Genomic DNA, 19,441 nt, shown 5'->3' with positions numbered 1-19,441 from the left:
ATGATGTGTCAACCATATAATGATCCATAGGCACTCTAGCACCCCTAGATGAAATGGTCTTCATCGAAGAAGATAAATTCCTAACGCTGCACTCACTCCCGTAGTAAGATCCAACATCAACTCTGTCCTCAAATTACTTCTGTTCAAGATGTTTTAACGTGATAGACTTATTCAGGTATGACTTTATCTCATCCCTTACAGTATCTGAAACTTTGGAGCATGGAGCAACATTATTGTGAGAACCTGAAATGTGTTCCTTCATCCTAGTCACACCACATTTCACAACTTTATCATAGCAATTGCATTTTAGATAGACATGTTCTCCTACATCCACCTGAGTGCTATGTTTCTATGCTGGATCTTTTCTATAACCTGATGCAGCTTTCTCATTATTTCTGACCATCCGGATTGAGAAAATTAGGAAGTAAACGAGTTCTTTCTAATCTTTTCTATGACCTGATGCAGGTCGGAGGAGATAGCAGCCTCAGACAGAAGCGGCCGCCAGTCAGACGGAGAAGACAGCAGCCCAACTCGCAGTAGAAGAAACCTCCAAGCAAAAGGCAAAGAGAGCAGCTCCCGTTTAGGGTTTAGTATGCGTACTAGATGTGTTCAGTATTATATAATATCGAACCGTCGATAAAGCAGAACAATGTGTACACTATGCGTATATTTTGCGTATGCTCTGCATATATAAGATGTATTATATGTGTATTTTGTAAAACTTCTTCTAAAGTATTTGTAAATTAGCAGTTGGAGCAGTTGAAACTTAATGTATTATTTTGTATTAATAGTTAATAAAAGATATGATTTTCTGGGTTTAGTATGCGTATTGGATGTGTTCAGTATTATATTATGTGTAATCTATACGTATACTGTGCATAATATCTGGGTATACGATGCGTTCTCCATGCGTATGCTGTGCATACTCTCTGCATAAACATTGCGTATTTTGAAAAATAAAAATCATTAAAAATTCTTTTTCATTTAAAGAATGTTTATGTACAAAATAAAAAACACAATGAACAAATTTAAATAACATTTATAACAAATACAATTGTATAAGAGAACCTATGTACATTACTACATTTTATTAAAAAAATTCAACCAAAATAATTACAAGAGAACCTTCCTTTGATTTTTAGACATAATTTTCAAACAGAAGTAATGCAGCCTTTGACAGAAGGAAAGATTTTTTACTTCAGAAATAAGTCTAAGGCTAATGATAGTTTGTGATTCATTTGAGAATAAGGATTACCTAATTTTTTAATTATTACGATTGAGAAATCTACTTAGTTATCCTCATTCTCAAAAGAATCACAAACTATCAGCAGCCTTAGACTTACTTTCTGAAGTAAAAAATCTTACCTTCTATCATGGCTGCATTACTTATATTTAAAAATCATGAGTTGTCCTAAGCCAAGCATTCCTGTATTATATAGTGGAAATATGAATGTTGAGCAATAGTAAGTAATAAAGGTTCATAAAAAATCAACCAACCCTCTTACCCTCCCAACCATATCTGTCACCCGTCAGTCCCCAGCTAACGAAAATTATTATTCATGTAATTATGTCACGGCCCCTCAGTCCATACAAATTTATCTACTAAAATATTTAATATAAATTTATAATAATATGTGCGTGTATTATGCGTACTCTATGCGTCTTTTATGCGTACTGTGTGCGTGTATTATGCGTGTTCTTAAAAAACATTCAAATAATATTTATAGCACTCAAACCCTTTGTAATTGTTCAAATACATTCAATAAAACAATATTCTATTATCTCAATTAAAACATTTAATAGAAATTTATAAATACGGATATCTGCATAATATATGTGTATTATGCGTACGGTATGCATCATTTGTGCGTGCGTTATGCGTATTCTTTAAAAATATTTAAAAAAAAAAAGAAATTCAAATACTAAACCTTAAAATGGAAATTCCAAACACAAACCCTTTTAAACATCATATTCCTTATTTCTTATCCTTAAATACAATCCACTAAGACCCATAAACCCTTTGTACTTGTTCAAATACATTTAAGACTAGAAAATGAAATCATAAGAATCACATTGTGTCTAATGTGTAATAACAAATTTAAGTTCAACGTGTAAAAACATATTTCTCATCATTTTAATGTAACTAACTTAAAAACAAAAATATATATTAATTAAAACATTTAATAGAATTTGATAAATATGGATAACTGCGTAATGTGTGCGTGTATTATGCGTTACATTATGCGTCTTTTGTGCGTGCGTTATGCGTATTTTTAAAAAATATTCAAATAATATTTATAACATTAAAACCCTTTGTAGTTGTTCAAATACATTCAATAAAATAATGTTATAATATCTTAATTAAAATATTTAATTGAAATTTATAAATATGGATAACTGTGTAATATATGCGTGTATTATGCATATTGTATGCATTTTTTGTGCGTGTGTTATGCGTATTCTTAAAAAACATTTAAAAAACATTTATAAAATTATTTTTTCCTTAAAACAAAAATGAAATGCAAACACTAAACTTTAAATGCAAATACCAAACACAAACCCTTTTAAACAATACGTTATGCGTAGTCTATGCCTATGGTCTGCTTACGGTATGCGTAAGTTATGCGTACTATATGCTTACGATATGCGTACGATATTCGTACGATATGCGTGATTTATGCGTATGATCATTAAATAAGTTCTTTTTTAATCAAATCAATGTAAATAATATTTATACACATAATTGAAAAATATATTTTTCAGTTTCATGAAATAAATATTTTACAGACAAGAAACGAATATTCAGAAATAAACATTTTACAGACTAAAAAATTGTTATTTTATCAATGATTTACAAAATATTTCATATACAAATTCTGCCATATACTTTGGCATGTCTTCTTTCCAACTTGTACTATCAGTCCATTCAGTGTTTCCTTCAAGACATATCATTTCCATATATTTACAGACATACATTCGGCAATCTACAGAGTTGTTCTGTTTTGGCACACCTTTAATGGTAGAAAACTTTCATTTTCTGATATCACTATTAAAAGCTCCTTTCGTGTCAGAATATAGGGCTTTAATCTGAAAAATACGTAGCAAGGATTAGTTATGTAAGAAATTTATAAAATTGAAGAGTTCATGTTAATCTAACACTTGTGATTTTTGGAACAACAAGCCTATGCTCTTTGACGCGGTGGGGCAACGAGCCATAAAATTTTCATATTTGTTCTTTCAGCAAACCAACAAGAAGGGTCCAGTGCGAGGATTCAATGATTGGCTGTAATAAAATGTTTTTTAAAGAAACAGAAAGTTCGGTTATATGGTCAATTTACAATCTGGACAATTTTTTCCCTTCCTTTGTTATTCTGCAAGTGTAAGTAGTAAATGTAAGAAATGGAAAATAAATATTAAAAGTTAAAACTAGTGTTAAACTGATTAATTAAATACTAAGTTACTAACCCAATAGACTGGCGAGATGTATAGAAATTTATAGTACTTGTCAGGCATAAGGTTACACTTCTCATTTAACAAAAGGACAAAAATATTTACATGTTCATTGCCTAAATAATTGTCGCTTAATAACTCGTCAATGTCAGCTCTAGAATTAAGAAGGTTATCAACAAACAAGACGCTATCGTCTCTGAGAAAAAACATAAAATATGCATTTCATACGCATACCATACGCGTACCATACGCATAACATATGCATATAATACGCATAACATACGCATAACTCACGCATACCATACGCATAGAAATATGATTTCATAACAGTTGCAGTTTTTACCTTTGATTGAACTTCTTCAAACATTCATACATAAAAATAGGGGTGTCAATTACGGGTCACGGGTCGGGTTCGGGTCAAACCCGAAACTGACCTGGTACTATTCGGGTCAACCCGAACCCGACCCGTTTCTATAAACGGGTCGGTTTTCTAGACCCGAACCCGACCCGACCCAAATGACCCGATTCGGACAAAAAACTGCTAGTTTTCAGGTCCAAAATGGGTCAAACTCTGCTACGCGTGTAATCTCTACACCTACCAGTCACCGCATAACATACGCATATAGTACGCACAACATACGCATTGAGTACACACAACATATGCATAGAGTACTCGGTGCTTAAAATTTAGTTATGGTTTATGTTTCAAATTTCAACATAAATTCATAAATCATAAATACAGAGAAAACATGATGACATCAAAGTATCAAACATTTAAAAAGTTTTGAGAAGCAACACATACACATAGCGTAAGCATAAAATACAAATAACTTTAAAATCTTGAACACCTACGCATAGTATAACCATAAAATACACAGAACGTAACAGAAAACATGGCAGCAAATCACCTTTCTCTTTGGAGGTGACGACATCTGAGAAGGAACTAAGTGAATGCTTGAAATTGCTCCGGAGCGAATGCTTGAAAGTTGTAATGTTTGATGGAAGTTGAAAACCGAAACGCCGCGTCTGCCATTCGACCTTTACCAGGGCTTAAATGTTGATGCCACGTTGACATCTCACTATGCGCGCCACGTCGGTTATTGAGGGTCCGAACTGAAAAAAAATATTAGGTAAATTTTTTTAGAGGCGGCACCTAAAAATTGTGAGGCGAGATGCACCTTATGGTGCGTCTCAGTAAACTTGAGGCGTAAGCCTCATAACCTGAATTTATTGTGTGGGCTTTGAGGCTTAAAGGGACCATATTGCACTGAGGCGCGCCTTTTATTGCGCAATTTTAAACCATGGTTCCAGCCACCTCAAGGGTTACCATCACTCAGAGAACAGGAGCATGCAAACCTTCTAAAGGAGGGGGTGTCACCGTAGTGTACGACCTTACTGCTACCTCTAGATTCAGAAGGATGAAATTGAGCAGCTGATTTGGGAGATGTTGGAAGCTGAGATCATCAGACCAAGTGTGAGTCCCTTCTCTAGCCTAATATTACTGGTCAAAAAGAAGGATGGGAGCTGGAGGTTTTGTGTAGATTATAAGGCGTTGAATAAGGAGACTGTGCCGGATAAATTTCTCATTCCGGTGATTGACGAGCTTTTGAATGAACTGTATGGAGCAGTGATATTTTCAAACTGGATTTAAAGTCGGGATACCATCAGATTCGAACGAGGGAGGAAGACATCTCAAAGATAGGTTTCCGGACACACGAGGGGCACTATGAGTTTCTAGTTATGCCTTTTGGGCTTACCAACACCTCTGTTAGTTTCCAGTCACTGATGAACAGGATGTTCGGACAGTATCTCTTGAAGTTTATGCTAGAGTTTTTTGATGACATCTTGGTGTACAACATAATTGGGGAGCATCTTAAGCACTTGAAGTTGGTATTGGGAGTTCTACAGGAGCATCAGCTGAGGGCCAACCTGAAGAAGTGCTGCTTTGCCCAAACCAGTGTGGAGTAATTGGGCCATATCGTGTCCAAGGAAGGGGTGGCAGTCGATCAGTCAAAGGTGGAGGCTATGTTGAGATGGCCCTTACCTAGGAATATGAAGGAGTTGAGAGGATTCTTAGGGATGACAGGGTAATACAAGAGATTCGTAAAAGGGTACAATACTATAGCGTGGCCACTGATAGAGCAGCTAAAGAAAGATGGATTCTTTTGGGGAGAGGCAACTACAACAACATTTGAGAAACTGAAGAAGGCTATGACCACGGTAGCGGTATTAACTCTACCAAACTTCACTCGGGCCTTTATAGCGGATACAGATGCTTCAGGATATGAATTGGGGGCATTACTCATGCAGGAGGGACAACCCGTTTCCTACTTCAGCTAGGTGTTGGCAACCAAAGCAAGGCTGAAATCAGTACTTTTTGGAGGGAGTTGTTCATATTACAGGGGACAGTTATGAAGATGAGCGCCGCTTACCACCCACAGACAGATGGCCAAATGGAAGTGGTTAATAGGAGCTTGGAGACCTACTTGAGATGCTTTGTGTTAGAGACACCCAAGCTGTGGGCCAAGTGGCTATCATGGGCGGAGTATTGGTACAACATATCTTTTCACTAGGCTTCACAGATGACTACATTCAAGGTGTTGTATGGAAGGGACCCTCCATGCTTTGTGCACTTTGGGAGTAGCAGTACTCCAGTTTCTTTAGTGGAGGAGTACTTGGGGGAGAGAGATCGAGTGTTAGAGGAATTGAAGAAATCTTTACTGAGAGCTCAATAGATTATGAAGAAACAAGCTGATGGGCATAGGAAGGACATCCAGTTTGAAGTGGGAGAGAGGGTGTTCTTAAAGCTCCGACCATACCGGCAGAAGATAGTTGCCAACAGGACAAATGAGAAGCTCGCTCCAAGATATTTTGGACCTTATGTAATTTTGAAAAAAATTGGAGCAGTAGCATATCAGTTGAAACTACCACCCACGGTGACTATTCATCTGGTTTTCCATGTCGCAGCTCCTCAGCCATTTTTGGAGGGAGTTGTTCAGATTACAGTGGACATTTCTGAAGAGGAGCGTTGCTTACCACCCACTGACAGATGGCCAAACGGAAGTGTTTAACAGGAGCTTGGAGACCTACTTGAGATGCTTTGCATCGGAGATACCCAAGCTATGGGCCAAGTGGCTATCATGGGTGGAGTACTAGTACAGCACCTCTTTTCACTAGGCTTCACAGATGACTCCATTCAAGGTATTGTACGGAAGGGACCCTCCATACTTTGTGCACTCTGGGAGTTGCAGTACTCCAGTTTCTTTAGTGGAGTACTTGGGGGAGAGAGATCGAGTGTTAGAGGAATTGAAGATACATCTACTGAGAGCTCAACAGATTATGAAGAAATAAGCTGATGGGCATAGGAAGGACATCCAGTTTGAAGTGGGAGAGGGTGTTCTTAAAGCTCCGATCATACCGACAGAAGACAGTTGCCAACAGGACAAATGAGAAGCTCGCTCCAAGATTTTTTGGGCCTTATGTAATATTGAAAAAAATTGGAGCGGTAGCATATCGGCTGAAACTACCACCCACGATGACTATTCATCTGGTTTTCCATGTGTCGCAGCTGAGAAGAGCCATTGGAGATTATACAACCAGCTCGGAGTTATCGCTAACGCTTACTGAGGATTTGAAGGTGATTCTGGAACCCTTAGAATTAATGGGGGTCGCCAGAAAGAAGATGGAGCTAAAGAAGTACTAATCCAGTGGAAGAATCTACCTGACTATGATGCCACGTGGGAACTATATAAGAGGGTGAAACAGCAGTTTCCTAGTTTTCACCTTGAGGACAAGTTAATTCTTTGGCAGGGCGGTATTGATAAGCCGGTTCATCCTGAACCGGCCCAGCGGTTGGCTCACTTGTACATGAGGCGGAACGGGTCCGCCTCCTTTAGTGCATGCCGCCGACATATGTGAGCCCCACTTGGAGCAAAATTGGGGGAGAAGGTTTGGGCGGCTAGGATGAGAGGGAAAATTTTAATGAGGGAAGTTTGAATTAGGAAATTAATTGTATTAATAGGATGGTTTGTTTTAGGGTTAGGGTTATGCATGATTTGAGTTTCTCTTGGAGTACCTTGGCGTTTTGGCTCTAGATTGCTTTGTCTAGAGATTGAGAGAGAACGATCCTCCTTTCGAATTGAGGATCACTTGTGTCTTGCTTCGTGTTTGTTTGGCTTTGATTTCCTTGTTGCAATAGAAAGTTTTGTGGCTGATTTTGGTCCAGATTTTACGTTATTATCGCTGTTTTCCCCAATTAGTGATAGGTTTGCTTGCAAACTCAAGTATTTCCTATCAATTTAACATCAAATATTTCATGAATCTATATTTCGTGAAAAATTGTTGTTTGTATTAGTGTAATTTCTGCTTTACCTTTTATAACAATTGTTCTGCCAATTACATATAAATGTCCTAATGTTTTACTATTTGAAAACTTTATATGAGTTATCTTTATTTTTATATTGTATGCAAATTGAAATCATATGATTTCATGCCATTTAAATGTAATTGAAATGGTAACATGTCAATTTTTAGAATCCATCTGATTAGGAATTAACTCTGGATATACTGACCCGATTTTTTCCTATGAAACCCTTACCTTTTGCCACTTATAGGAATGAAAATAGATTGGAATGCTTCAGATATCAAATAACCCTATCTATTTTATTAATCAAAGATCATAAGGATACTACGTTTCCATGTGGATTTGATGTGAATTAGTTGTACTTGGAGAACATGTGATTCATTTTGAACCCTATGGGGTTTATGGTCATTGCCATTCACCAAAAATATGAACTAAAATTCTTGTATTTATTTGTTCAGTTCTGGTGTTTCGCTTTTATTTTATAATTTTGAAGTTTTTTTTTTTCCATGGATAAATTCATTCAGTTTTGGTAGGTGAAATGCTATTTACTTGCTATTTTATTTAGGCTGTGATGAAGTCTCATCCACACCCAGAGAGACCTGATCGCCTTAAAGCCATTGCTGCCAGTCTTGCTGCGGCAGGTATTATGTTTAATTTCTCTGTTTACAAAAATTGATTTTGTTTGTCATGCTTTGTTTCTATAAGTTTTATGCAGGTCATGTGTTTATGTTCCTCTAGCTGTAGCTTCGCCTTTATTATTAATAAATGCTGTTTCTAACTAGTTGAATTAAATCGACACTTACAAATTTTCTTTGAGCAGAAATTGGCTCTCTCCTGCATGATATTTACTTTTTGGCATGGCGTTTTCTTACTGCTTTGCATTCTTATTTTTTACAAAGCACGTATTGCATTACTTAATCCATGGATTTATATCCTTGTTGATGAGGTAAAGCATAGAAACTTCTGTGTAAAATATTTAGAGGATCCAGCTGAGCTTAAATTCTTGCTCATAATTATTTATTTTAAACCATTGTTACTGCCAATTTGTATTTTTATGGTCCTAAAGGTTCTTGTGAATAAAAGTACGTTTTTGTTGATGCTTGCAGGAATATTTCCTGGAAAATGCACGCTAATACCTGCCAGAGAAATCCAACTAGAAGAGCTCCAGAAGGTAAAGTGCTTAAGGTTCAATTTCTTTTTTGATAGTTTAATTTCAGTTTTGGACCTTCATGGCTTAAAGAGGTCAATTATTTGTTGTCAAGATTTTGAGTCATTGGTGAAATTGTTTTTGCCTGGGTTCTTTAATGACCATGACTAGGGTTCTTTGCTGTATGTTTCCTATTCCTTGATTTTTGGATTCCATTTGTTAGAATGAACAAGTTTATTCAGATTTTGTCTTTGACTGCAGGTACACTCATCAGATCATATTGAAGCTGTCCAACAATCAAGCTGCTTGCTTTCAAGGTACTCTGGAAGTATATTTGCGTTCCAATTTGACACCGAACTGCAAAGTTTTCAAGATTAATCCTATGTAATGACTTAAAGAAAGAATTTAGTGCAACCCAATCCACAGGAAAAGAAAAGCCTACTAGAAAGCAAACACAACTTATGGTGATAACTATACACACAAGCCCAAATGCTTATAAAACCAATTGAAATAAAGGTTTTGAACATCTCCAAGTATAGCTTTCAGGTTTTCTCCAGTCAACTCCTTCCTATATTTACTGGAATTGCTCCTAGTACCTTGCTACTCATGTCCTAATACCTCTACACCTCTTGACGAGTTTTCCAGCCTAATTTATGGCTGGTGGCCCTCCGACCAGTTGAGAAAAACGGGACCAAGAGTTGCTGGATCATTTTGCAGCCAACCTGCATGCAAATAAGGTTTCAAGGACAATTAATCTAATGATTGGATAATAGCGAACTGGTTTTTTTTAGAAGATACGCTTGAATCAAGAAGTCAACATCATTGTTTCCCCAACTCAATGGCTGCTGTTCTATATTCAAGAAGCATTGATAACCAGCAACCTTATTTGAAATGTTTCTTGATGTAAGCAATTAGCTGGAGATGTGAAGGTGGACTAGAATTCCTTGCATCCTTGCGCAGATCAATCTCACGACCCTAACTGACAGCTTCCTATACTGATTCATGACTGGAATTTTCTAGAAAATGCAGAATTTGTGTTTCCTCCAAGCATGGCTGGAATTCAGCCTAATAGCAGGCTGAAACCCTTTTTTCCTTCCCAGAACCAATGGCAATTGCTCCAATCTAGCACAATGCTGCTGAAGTAGGGGAGGAACTTCTACGAGGAAGGGAAAGGAGGTCTTGGTACTCAATCTTAGCGAAATCTTGGACTCCTCTATGATTCCTCACTCCTCACCTCCCCTCAAACTACGGATTCCATCATATTTTCAGAAAAACCTAAAACTCAATCTTAAAACAAAAAAAAAAGAAATAAAAAATTTATCCTCAAAAGAAAAAGAGAAATTTATAAACATCCATAAGGCAAAAAAGTCAATAAATTACTATACTACCCATATATTTATAAAAAAGAAAAAATAAGGACATAAAACATAATAAAAATCGAAGGAAAAAAAAAGCACTTAACTAGCGAAGAAGATTTAAAAGCTAATCAAACATAAAACCCTATCTCAGCTGCTTTAACTTGATATGCAGTCAACCTGGTGGAGTACAAGTTTTATGATTCCTTAAGTTTTTCTACTATTTATTTCCCGGTCTATTTCACATCAATGAAAACTAAATATTCTTCCTAGTTCTTTTGATTTTTTCAATTTTCTATTCCCTCTTTAATATCCTCTGGTTTATAAGGTATGATTTGAATTTCCTTGTATTTTACTAATTTTGTTGTAGCATGGTTGGTTCTTAAGAAATAGGGATTGTTTCGAGTTATTCCGAAATTTGTTTAACATTGGTTCGTTAAACATTTTTGTATCTGGTTTATGACTGAATTAACAGGGTGATTGGTGTCAAAATGTTCAATTTCATCTGATACCTTTTCAAAACCTGATTTTAGATCAATTTCTAGAGGAATATTTTACTGTCAAGAAAATTTATTGTGCCTTGAATTTAATTTGTAAAAAGATGATGCTATCAAGAATTTATGTGCTTTTTATTTTATTTGAACAATAGTATATTTTGTTTTCTATTTTCTTTTCTTTTCTTTTTTAGCTATCCAATGATGGGAAAGCATCCAATGATCATGGTAGGTAGTGCATATGACTTGGTAGACTTTTGGTTTGCTGGCTCGATTGGTCCCTAGCTGTTGGTGGTTCACGGGTTGGCTGTTTTGGAGCATTCAGTTTTGAGCTTGTTCTCTAAGTTGCTTGAGCTGAAGTTTTGTAGCTCTTTAATTCTCAAAAGGTACCTCATTATGAAGTTTACTTTTGGAGTGGCCTTGTCCCTTCCCCTTCCCCTTTCTTCTTGTCTCTTTAATTTAACCTACAAATTCGATTTATGTGAGGAACTCGCTCTGACGGTTGTCTGAGGATAGCGTTTTTTTTATTTCTTTAAAATCTCCTAGCATCTTTTGTTGTGTTTTTCTAGTTTTGGGTCGTTAGCGTTTATTTAATACAATTTGTTTTAAGTTCTACTCATTGTGTCAGATTTCTTCTTGTGTGTCTATTGTGCTCAAGAAATATAGGGTCCCGTATCTTTCTTGTCTACATCAAAAGATAAATTTAGAGTTATGAAAGAGACAATTATAACAATGACATAGTATATTAGAACAAGCAACATAGAAAGATTCATTTATAAATTATTATATATTTTATATTACCATCATTAATTTTATCCCAACTATTTGGTGTTGTTATTATGAATACTCTTTTTTTATTTGTTCATGTTAAGTGTTGCTTGAAGTGTTAAATCATGGTTGCAAATGAATAGAACCAAGCTGAGCAGGTGCTTGTTTATTACCAGATTGTTTGTGCTTTGTTCGAGCCTTATTTGAGCTTTTTTATTTGCGTTCAAATTTGGTTCGTGTGGAATCATAGACATTTGAGCTTGGTTTAGCTCAATTATTATTAGGTTCGTATTGTGCTTATCGAGCTTTAAACGAGCAACTCATTTAAAATAAGATATTAATAAGCTCAATAACCAAATGTGTCTTATCAAGATTATTAGCAAACAAATCTATCGAACCATTTAATGAACAAACTGATTGTGCCTTACAAGCCCATAAACAAGCAAACCTAACGAGTAGTTGGTCGAGTTTAGATTATCAAACCTAACGAGTAGTTTCTAAATCAACACTCAAATTAAGCATTCCCATCAAACATACATAAATACCTTATGCTTATAAATAAAATCAATCTAACAAGAAAACACAACACAAGCAAAAACTTTTGTACCTTAGATAAATTAAAATTAATTTATTAAAGTAAATTACTTGTATCATATTGGGGTTTGCAAAATAATCTAGAATCCCTATTTGAATAGTTAGACATAATTGGGAAAACGAAATAATTAGCACACAATCCATTATCCGCCCTAAGAAACAAAGGAACTTTTATTCGGTCCAGTGAACGTACGCTCCTCTACATTCGGCCACCAATGTTTTAGCGCCACGTAGCATGAAGAAAAGTCGCCGACCCGACCCGCTGTTTTTTGGGTTCTCGCACATGCGTTATTTTAAATCCTTACAAGCCGAACAGCATCCGAATTACCTTTTGCATATATTTCAAATATTTATCAATACTATAGATTTTCATTTGGATATACTAGAATCAAAGACGAATCGACTTCCTGTAACTATTCATTTCCTTCGTAGTTCGCAAGCAAATCCCGTGATTTTGAGGCAAAGCTCCAGTCGAAAACCTCCACAGATATAATGCCTGAGGTTAGAAATTATTGCCGAAGAACTTTCCTTCTTGTTATATAGTTCATCTTGTTTAAAAATTAAAAAAAAACGTATGTTTAGGGTTAGGGTTAAGTTAGTATCGTTCTGTTCTAGTATAAAAAACTGAATGCACACTGTCAGGACGTTTTGAAATCTTGGTAATTTCGTAGTTTGCCGTAATACTCGGTACTAATCGGTATTCGGTACTGATCGATGTTCCTCGGTATTGCTCGGTACACGTCGGTACAGGGTATTTATCAGAGAAAATGCTCGGTATTTAAAAATAATATCTGAGTATTTCATTATAATATAATATTCTTTGCTGCTCGGTATTGGTTGGTAATGCATCTCAGTACAACTCGGTACAAACCGGTAAACCTCGGTACAACCCTTTCTTTAGGAGTAAATCTCGGTATTTACACTAAATATTTGATTATTTTATATATAATATAATGTTATATGCTGATTGGTACTCGGTATAACTAGGTACAGTCGGTACAACTCGGTATAATTCGGTACAACTTTTTTTTGAGAACTAATACTCGGTATTTACAATAAATATATGAGTATTTTATATATAATATATTGTTATATGCTGATTGTTAGTGCTCGGTACAAGCAGGTATACTCGGTACACCTCGGTACAACGCTTTTTTTTTGTTTTTAATACTCGGTATTGGTCGATATTATGATAATACAGCATATATCTGATCGAACATCTATTTTATTATACAGGGATATTGCCTTAAGATTCATTTTAGATGTCAAACTTCAAGTTTTAGAGAAGTTTGTAATGAGATAGTTCTGAAATTTGGGGAGTCGTTTGTTACAAGCCTACGGGAGCTACATATTAATCAGTTCCTATACATGCCTCTATTCCCTCAGAATGTCCCAATTGTTTATATGTTATTGTCGACGTGGGACATACATTCTGAAAGTTTTGTTATTAAAAGTCATACGTTAGCTTTCACATCTGATGAAATAGCTTTGATTATTGGCTTACCGAACAGAGGAATTAAGTTTGAACCAAGGACTGCTACAACGGGCCTCCACTATCAGATGAAGGGAAAGGAAATTCCTCATGTTCAGATGGGCTCACAACCTCTTCCATCCCTTTAAAATCTACTTCTTTGGTTATTTCCTCAACAATTTTATCAACAGATTTGGATACTTCGTCCAAATTGTTATTGTTAGATTCAGTTCTTGAAGATGAGGGAACCGGAGTTCCAATTCGCTCTGACTTGAAATAGGCAGGAAAATGATGACTCATGATTTTATATATACCACAAAATTTTTTATTATTCTCATCTTTTAAGTCGAATACTTGTTGTTCCAATACTGCTACCCGTCTTTCAAGTATAGTATTTGACAGTTCGATTGATCCCATTTTTTTGACTATATAGTGCTGCTGCATAATAAATTTATATATGGATTGATTTAGAATATTTAAGTTCGTTTCTTCAGGAATAGAATGATCTACATCAGGTTTTGGGGTAAATTCTATTGGGCTTGGATGTTTGATTGGAGAATCATTCTGGATTGGTGGTTGGATAGTAAATTCAGTGTGGATTGGCGGTTGGATAGGAGAGTCAGTGGGGCTTGGCGGTTGGATTGGAGAATCAGTGTGGATTGGCGTTTGGATTGGAGAATCATTCTGGATTGCTTGTTGAATAGTAGATTCAGTGTGGATTGGAGGTAGGATAGGATATTCAGTGAGGCATGGCGGTTGGATTGTTGAATCAGTGGGGCTTGGCATTCTACTTGGCCTGTCTGGAGTTGGAATTTTTTGTGGAGATGGAGTTGGCGCTTTAGAAGATATATGTGGGGTTGTGAGTGGACTAAGTACAATTTGCAGATGCTCTCCTGTATGATATGTGGAAGAACTCTCAATTAAATTCTTCTCAGCATCTGTAATCCCTTGTAAATATATAAATATCTGGAACAAATGTTTTATAAAACATCAAAAATATATAAGTACAGAATAAAGCTAAATGACTAAACATATGTTTAGTACCTCAGAATCATGAAGGTTATTTAATAAATTATTAACATCTTTATCTCCATAATTAAATTTTCCATCCCAACGAATAAGACGGGATCGAGCCAAATCATCCACTACCGGGTGGAACTTTGTATACTCAAAGAACCATATCTATACAAAAAAAAATCAACAAAATAATTCAATGTAAAAATGATTAAAAAAACTATATAATAGTTAAGTAAATAAAACAATTTCATATGTTTAAGAAATACTCACAATTATAATCATAACAAATGCATGACATATCTTAGAGATTGACCTTTTTGATCGTTTTTTTGCTATTGTATTAAATTCAGTCACGAGGAAATCCCTAATGGATTAGGGCCAATTGTACGTTCCAAAGTTTTCGACATTCTTCGCAACGTCCAATATTGTAAATTGTACTCGAAAGTTGGCCATTGGAAAGAATATGTTGGACAATAAGTAAACAATGAATTATTTCCTTACATTCTCGACTGGAGTTGACACATCCAATTTCAGAATATCATGCCTTATGTCATTTGCTGTTTTTCCGCCCGTTGTAGTAGTCCCTGATTCAAACTTAATTCCTCTGTTCGGTAAGCCAATAATCAAAGTTATTTCATCAGATGTGAAAGCTAACGTCTGGCTTTTAATAACAAAACTTCAGAATGTATGTCCCACGTCGACAATAACATATAAACAATTGGAACATTCTGAGGGAATCAAGGCATGTATAGGAACTGGTTAATATGTAGCTCCCGTACTCTTGTAACAAAGGGATCCCCAAATTTCAGAACTATCTCATTACAAACTTCTCTAAAACTTGAAGTTCGACATCTAAAATGAATCTTAGGGCAATATCCCTGCATAATAAAGTAGATGTTCAATCAGATATACGCTGTATTATCATAATACCGACCAATACCGAGTATTAAAAACAAAAAAAAAGTGTTGTACCGAGGTGTACCGAGTATACCTACTTGTACCGAGGACTAATAATCAGCATATAACAATATATTATATATAAAATACTCATATATTTACTGTAAATACCGAGTATTAGTTCTCAAAAAAAAGTTGTACCGAATTTTACCGAGTTGTACTAACTGTACCTAGTTATACCGAGGAGTACCAATCAGCTTATAACATTATATTATATATAAAATAATTAAATATTTAGTATAAATATCAAGATTTATTGCTAAAAAAAGGGTTGTACCGAGGTTTACTGGTTTGTACCGAGATGCACTGATCATCACCGAACATTACCAACCAATACCGAGCAGCAAAGAATATTATATTATAATGAAATACTCATATATTGTTTTTAAATACCGAGCATTTTCTCTGATAAATACCCTATACCGACGTGTACCGAGCAGTACCAAGGAACATCGATCAGCACCGAATACCGATTAGTACCGAGTATTACGGCAAACTACGAAAATATCGAGATTTCAAAACGTCCTGACAGTGTGCATTCAATTTTTTATACGAGAACAGAACGATACTAACTTAACCCTAACCCTAAACATATGTTTTTTTTAATTTTTAAACGAGATGAACTATATAACAAGAAGGAAAGTTCTTCAGCAATAATTTCTAACCTCAGCCATTATATCTGTGGAGGTTTTCGACCGGAGCTTTGCTTCAAAATCACGGGATTTGCTTGCGAACTATGAAGGAAATGAATAGTTATAGGAAGTCGATTCGCCTTTGATTCTAGTATATCCAAATGAAAATCTACAGTGTTGATAAATATTTGAAATATATCCAAAAGATAATTCGGATGTTGTTCGGCTTGTCAAGGATTTAAAAAAACGCACGTGCGAGAACCCAAAAAACAGCGGGTCGGGTCGGGTCGGCAACTTTTCTTCATGCTACGTGGCGCTAAAACATTGGTGGCCGAACATAGAGGAGCGTACGTTCATTGGACCGAATAAAAGTTCCAGAACTTGACCAACAATTCAAAAACTATCATGCGGAAAAATATTTACATATTACAACATCAATTTGAAGAATGGAATACTAACTTGCAACTAGTGGAATTCATAAATACAAGAATACGGATCATCAAGTATTTTTTCAATTGAAAATAAAACATGTATATGCCATGAAATTTTACAATGGTAAGGTAATAAAATAGAGAATTGTTTAAACAGAAATTTTGATCTTAGAAGGCCAGACACAACAAGCCACAGCCAAAAACTTTTAGAAGTAGACATAAATGGACAGTAAAAAGTATTTCAAGGCATATTAAGCAAAGTTTGTACTTTCATCAGCAATTTAGAACAATGTTGGATGATGGGTTATAAATTTTTTTCTAACTCTGAATTCAGTCTTTACTGCTTCACCTTCTTTGCCTAGGCCTTAAAACTAGATATAGTGGTTAAATAAGAACTTTACTTGACAATACCATTTTAAGTGCCTGTCTTATAAGATTTTGTTCCTTTGGGGTAAATAAATAAACAAATAAAATTTATACCCTTTTAGTTATGGATTCATTATTTCCACCTTATTTGGCGTTTCTTCAATTAGAAGTTAAGAAAGTCACAAGCATATAACTAGTGTAACTTAAAGCCAGATAAACATCACAAGCATATAAATATTGCAGTGTCACAAGCATAATAAGGTTAGTATAAATATTTAAAAATTACAAATTCAGATTAACATTAAAAATATTTGATAAGCATAAGTCAAACTAGCGAGATCTCCTTTGTTTTCACCTTTCTCTGCAAAATATAATACAATAAATGAGAAATTAGCACTTCTATAGAAAACTTTCAAGTAGATAAAATGAAATACATATATTTGTTTTTCTCTTTATCCTATAGAAATTATGATGCCAATCACTTCCACAAAGTAGATATTGCATTTTATCTGACCCACATATTATTTGTAATGATCAATCACTCTACCATCTGCACTAAATGTGGCATCTAAGGATACGTTTTTTGTGGGAATATAAAGAATATTGCAATTTATCCTCGATGGAGTACGATATTTCAAACAATTTATCCTGGATGAAGGCGTGTTGTATCGGATACGTGTCGGACACGGATACACGTCCGATACGACTTCGATACGTGTCGGATACGTCAAAGCCGTATCCAATTAAAATACTGTTTAATTTCAAAAGGACACGCGTATCAGATACCCGTGTTCATTGAAAGACGAAAAAAATCTGAAAAAGACATGTCATATTTATTTCCGTGGCTGCGTGCAAGGTTATCTCATTTCCGAACCCGCGAGCCATTTACATTGGTGTTTTTTTTTCAAACAAATAATAATCTTATTCCATGAAAATAAAAGGAGTACAACAAGGGATAACCCAGAACAAAGCCCGGAAATATAAACTGGATACAGAAGAAGATAATAATGGGAAGCTCCAACAAGAAGAAAGTGGGGACAAAAAGCCAGCGGGCTCAGTAAAGGCAAAGACTACCAATCACTCCGAATCCATACACGAACCATCTAGAGGAGTGAGTGAGCAATAATCCACAAAAAAAATCAACTAACCGTCAGCATCGCTCAGAAGAACCACCACCAAAGGTTTCCAACTAGCCATAGATTCCGAGTGATGACCCCGAGCCACATCATAGCCCAATCAACACAGAAAATCCTCAGGGCCAAAAAAGAAATCATCCATAAAAAGCTACAAAGCCAACCGAGGATAGCACAACCAAAAAAAGCTATTGTTTTGATTTCCGCTTCCGACGTTTACCCACCCAAAAATGATCATCTCGAATAATATCATGATTACCCGCATCCACTTCTTCAACCACAGAAGAAGATGAGCAATCAAGTCAATCAGCTTGCCATCTAACACTGTCCCCTGGTCTATCACCCACATGGGCAGTTAAATCATTAGTAGAAATTAAATTGATTGGGACCTCTACAAGCTAGCCATAGACCTGAATAGTAGGAGAAGAAATGATGTAAGCACAAGTATAAGAAAACTGAAACAAAGAGAACAATGGATAAAACTCAAACCAGACTCTATTAAAATAGTAGTAATCAACTAAAACACTCAAAATCCAACAAGAAAGCACGAAGATATTTTTAAGAAAGAAATAAAATTAAAACAACGCTATCTTCAGACAACCGTTAGAGCCGGTTCCTCACATGCATCGAATTGTAGGTTAAATAAGATAAGTGCATAGGGCTAGCAAACCGATGGTTCACCACTGCAAGGTCGTCCAATTCTTCCAACAGATGCTTCCAAGTCAACTAACAATCACTACCAAAGCTCAAGAAAAAGGATACAGATGGAGTGGCACTTGCGGAGAGACGAAAGAGGTTAGAAGCCCAGACGAAGGGTGGAAAGAGCTCGCTACATTTCCGGAGGGGATGAGAAAGAAGAATGGAATAAGCTCGCAAGCTTTTCCAATAACCCGCAGGTCAATAACAAATTTGCTCAAAATAATCAACTCCTTTTCTTCACAAAAACATCTCATATTTATAGGCATGATAGGAGAATACTAACAGACACTTTAATCAACCATTAAAAAAGCGGATGAGGCGTTCGCATTGAGTCGCGCCTCAAGTCGAGGCGGAAGTCATGCGTATCAGGGCTTACGCCTCGAACCATCCAACTAAGCCTACGATTTTTTCGCACAAGGCGTACGCATTAGAGCGTAACGCCTCGAGACAGTATGAGGCACCACCTCGAAATTTTTTCTTCGGTATATATGTAAATACGACGCAGCTGATTCGTGTTTGTGTATTCGCGTATAGGATTAGGGCTTCCTGTGAGAATTGAAAGGC

The 19,441-nt window shown here is 35.8% G+C and overlaps 1 protein-coding gene across 1 annotated transcript in view; it reads left to right on the top strand.

The window, feature by feature from the left end:
- LOC110092582 (histone deacetylase 15) overlaps positions 1-19,441 on the top strand; it is a 113,209-nt gene that overhangs the window by 57,551 nt on the left and 36,217 nt on the right. The window contains exons 5-7 of the mRNA XM_020817195.2: positions 8,379-8,454; positions 8,920-8,984; positions 9,222-9,277. Of these exons, the coding sequence (XP_020672854.1) occupies positions 8,379-8,454; positions 8,920-8,984; positions 9,222-9,277 (197 nt within the window). The remainder of the gene's footprint in view (positions 1-8,378; positions 8,455-8,919; positions 8,985-9,221; positions 9,278-19,441) is intronic.

The sequence above is a fragment of the Dendrobium catenatum genome, unplaced genomic scaffold, assembly GCF_001605985.2.
Source record: "Dendrobium catenatum unplaced genomic scaffold, ASM160598v2 fragScaff_scaffold_1602, whole genome shotgun sequence".
Classification (NCBI taxonomy): Eukaryota; Viridiplantae; Streptophyta; class Magnoliopsida; order Asparagales; family Orchidaceae; genus Dendrobium; species Dendrobium catenatum.
The sequence above is the reverse complement of the archived record's forward strand: the minus strand, read 5'-3'. Positions and strand labels throughout refer to the sequence as shown.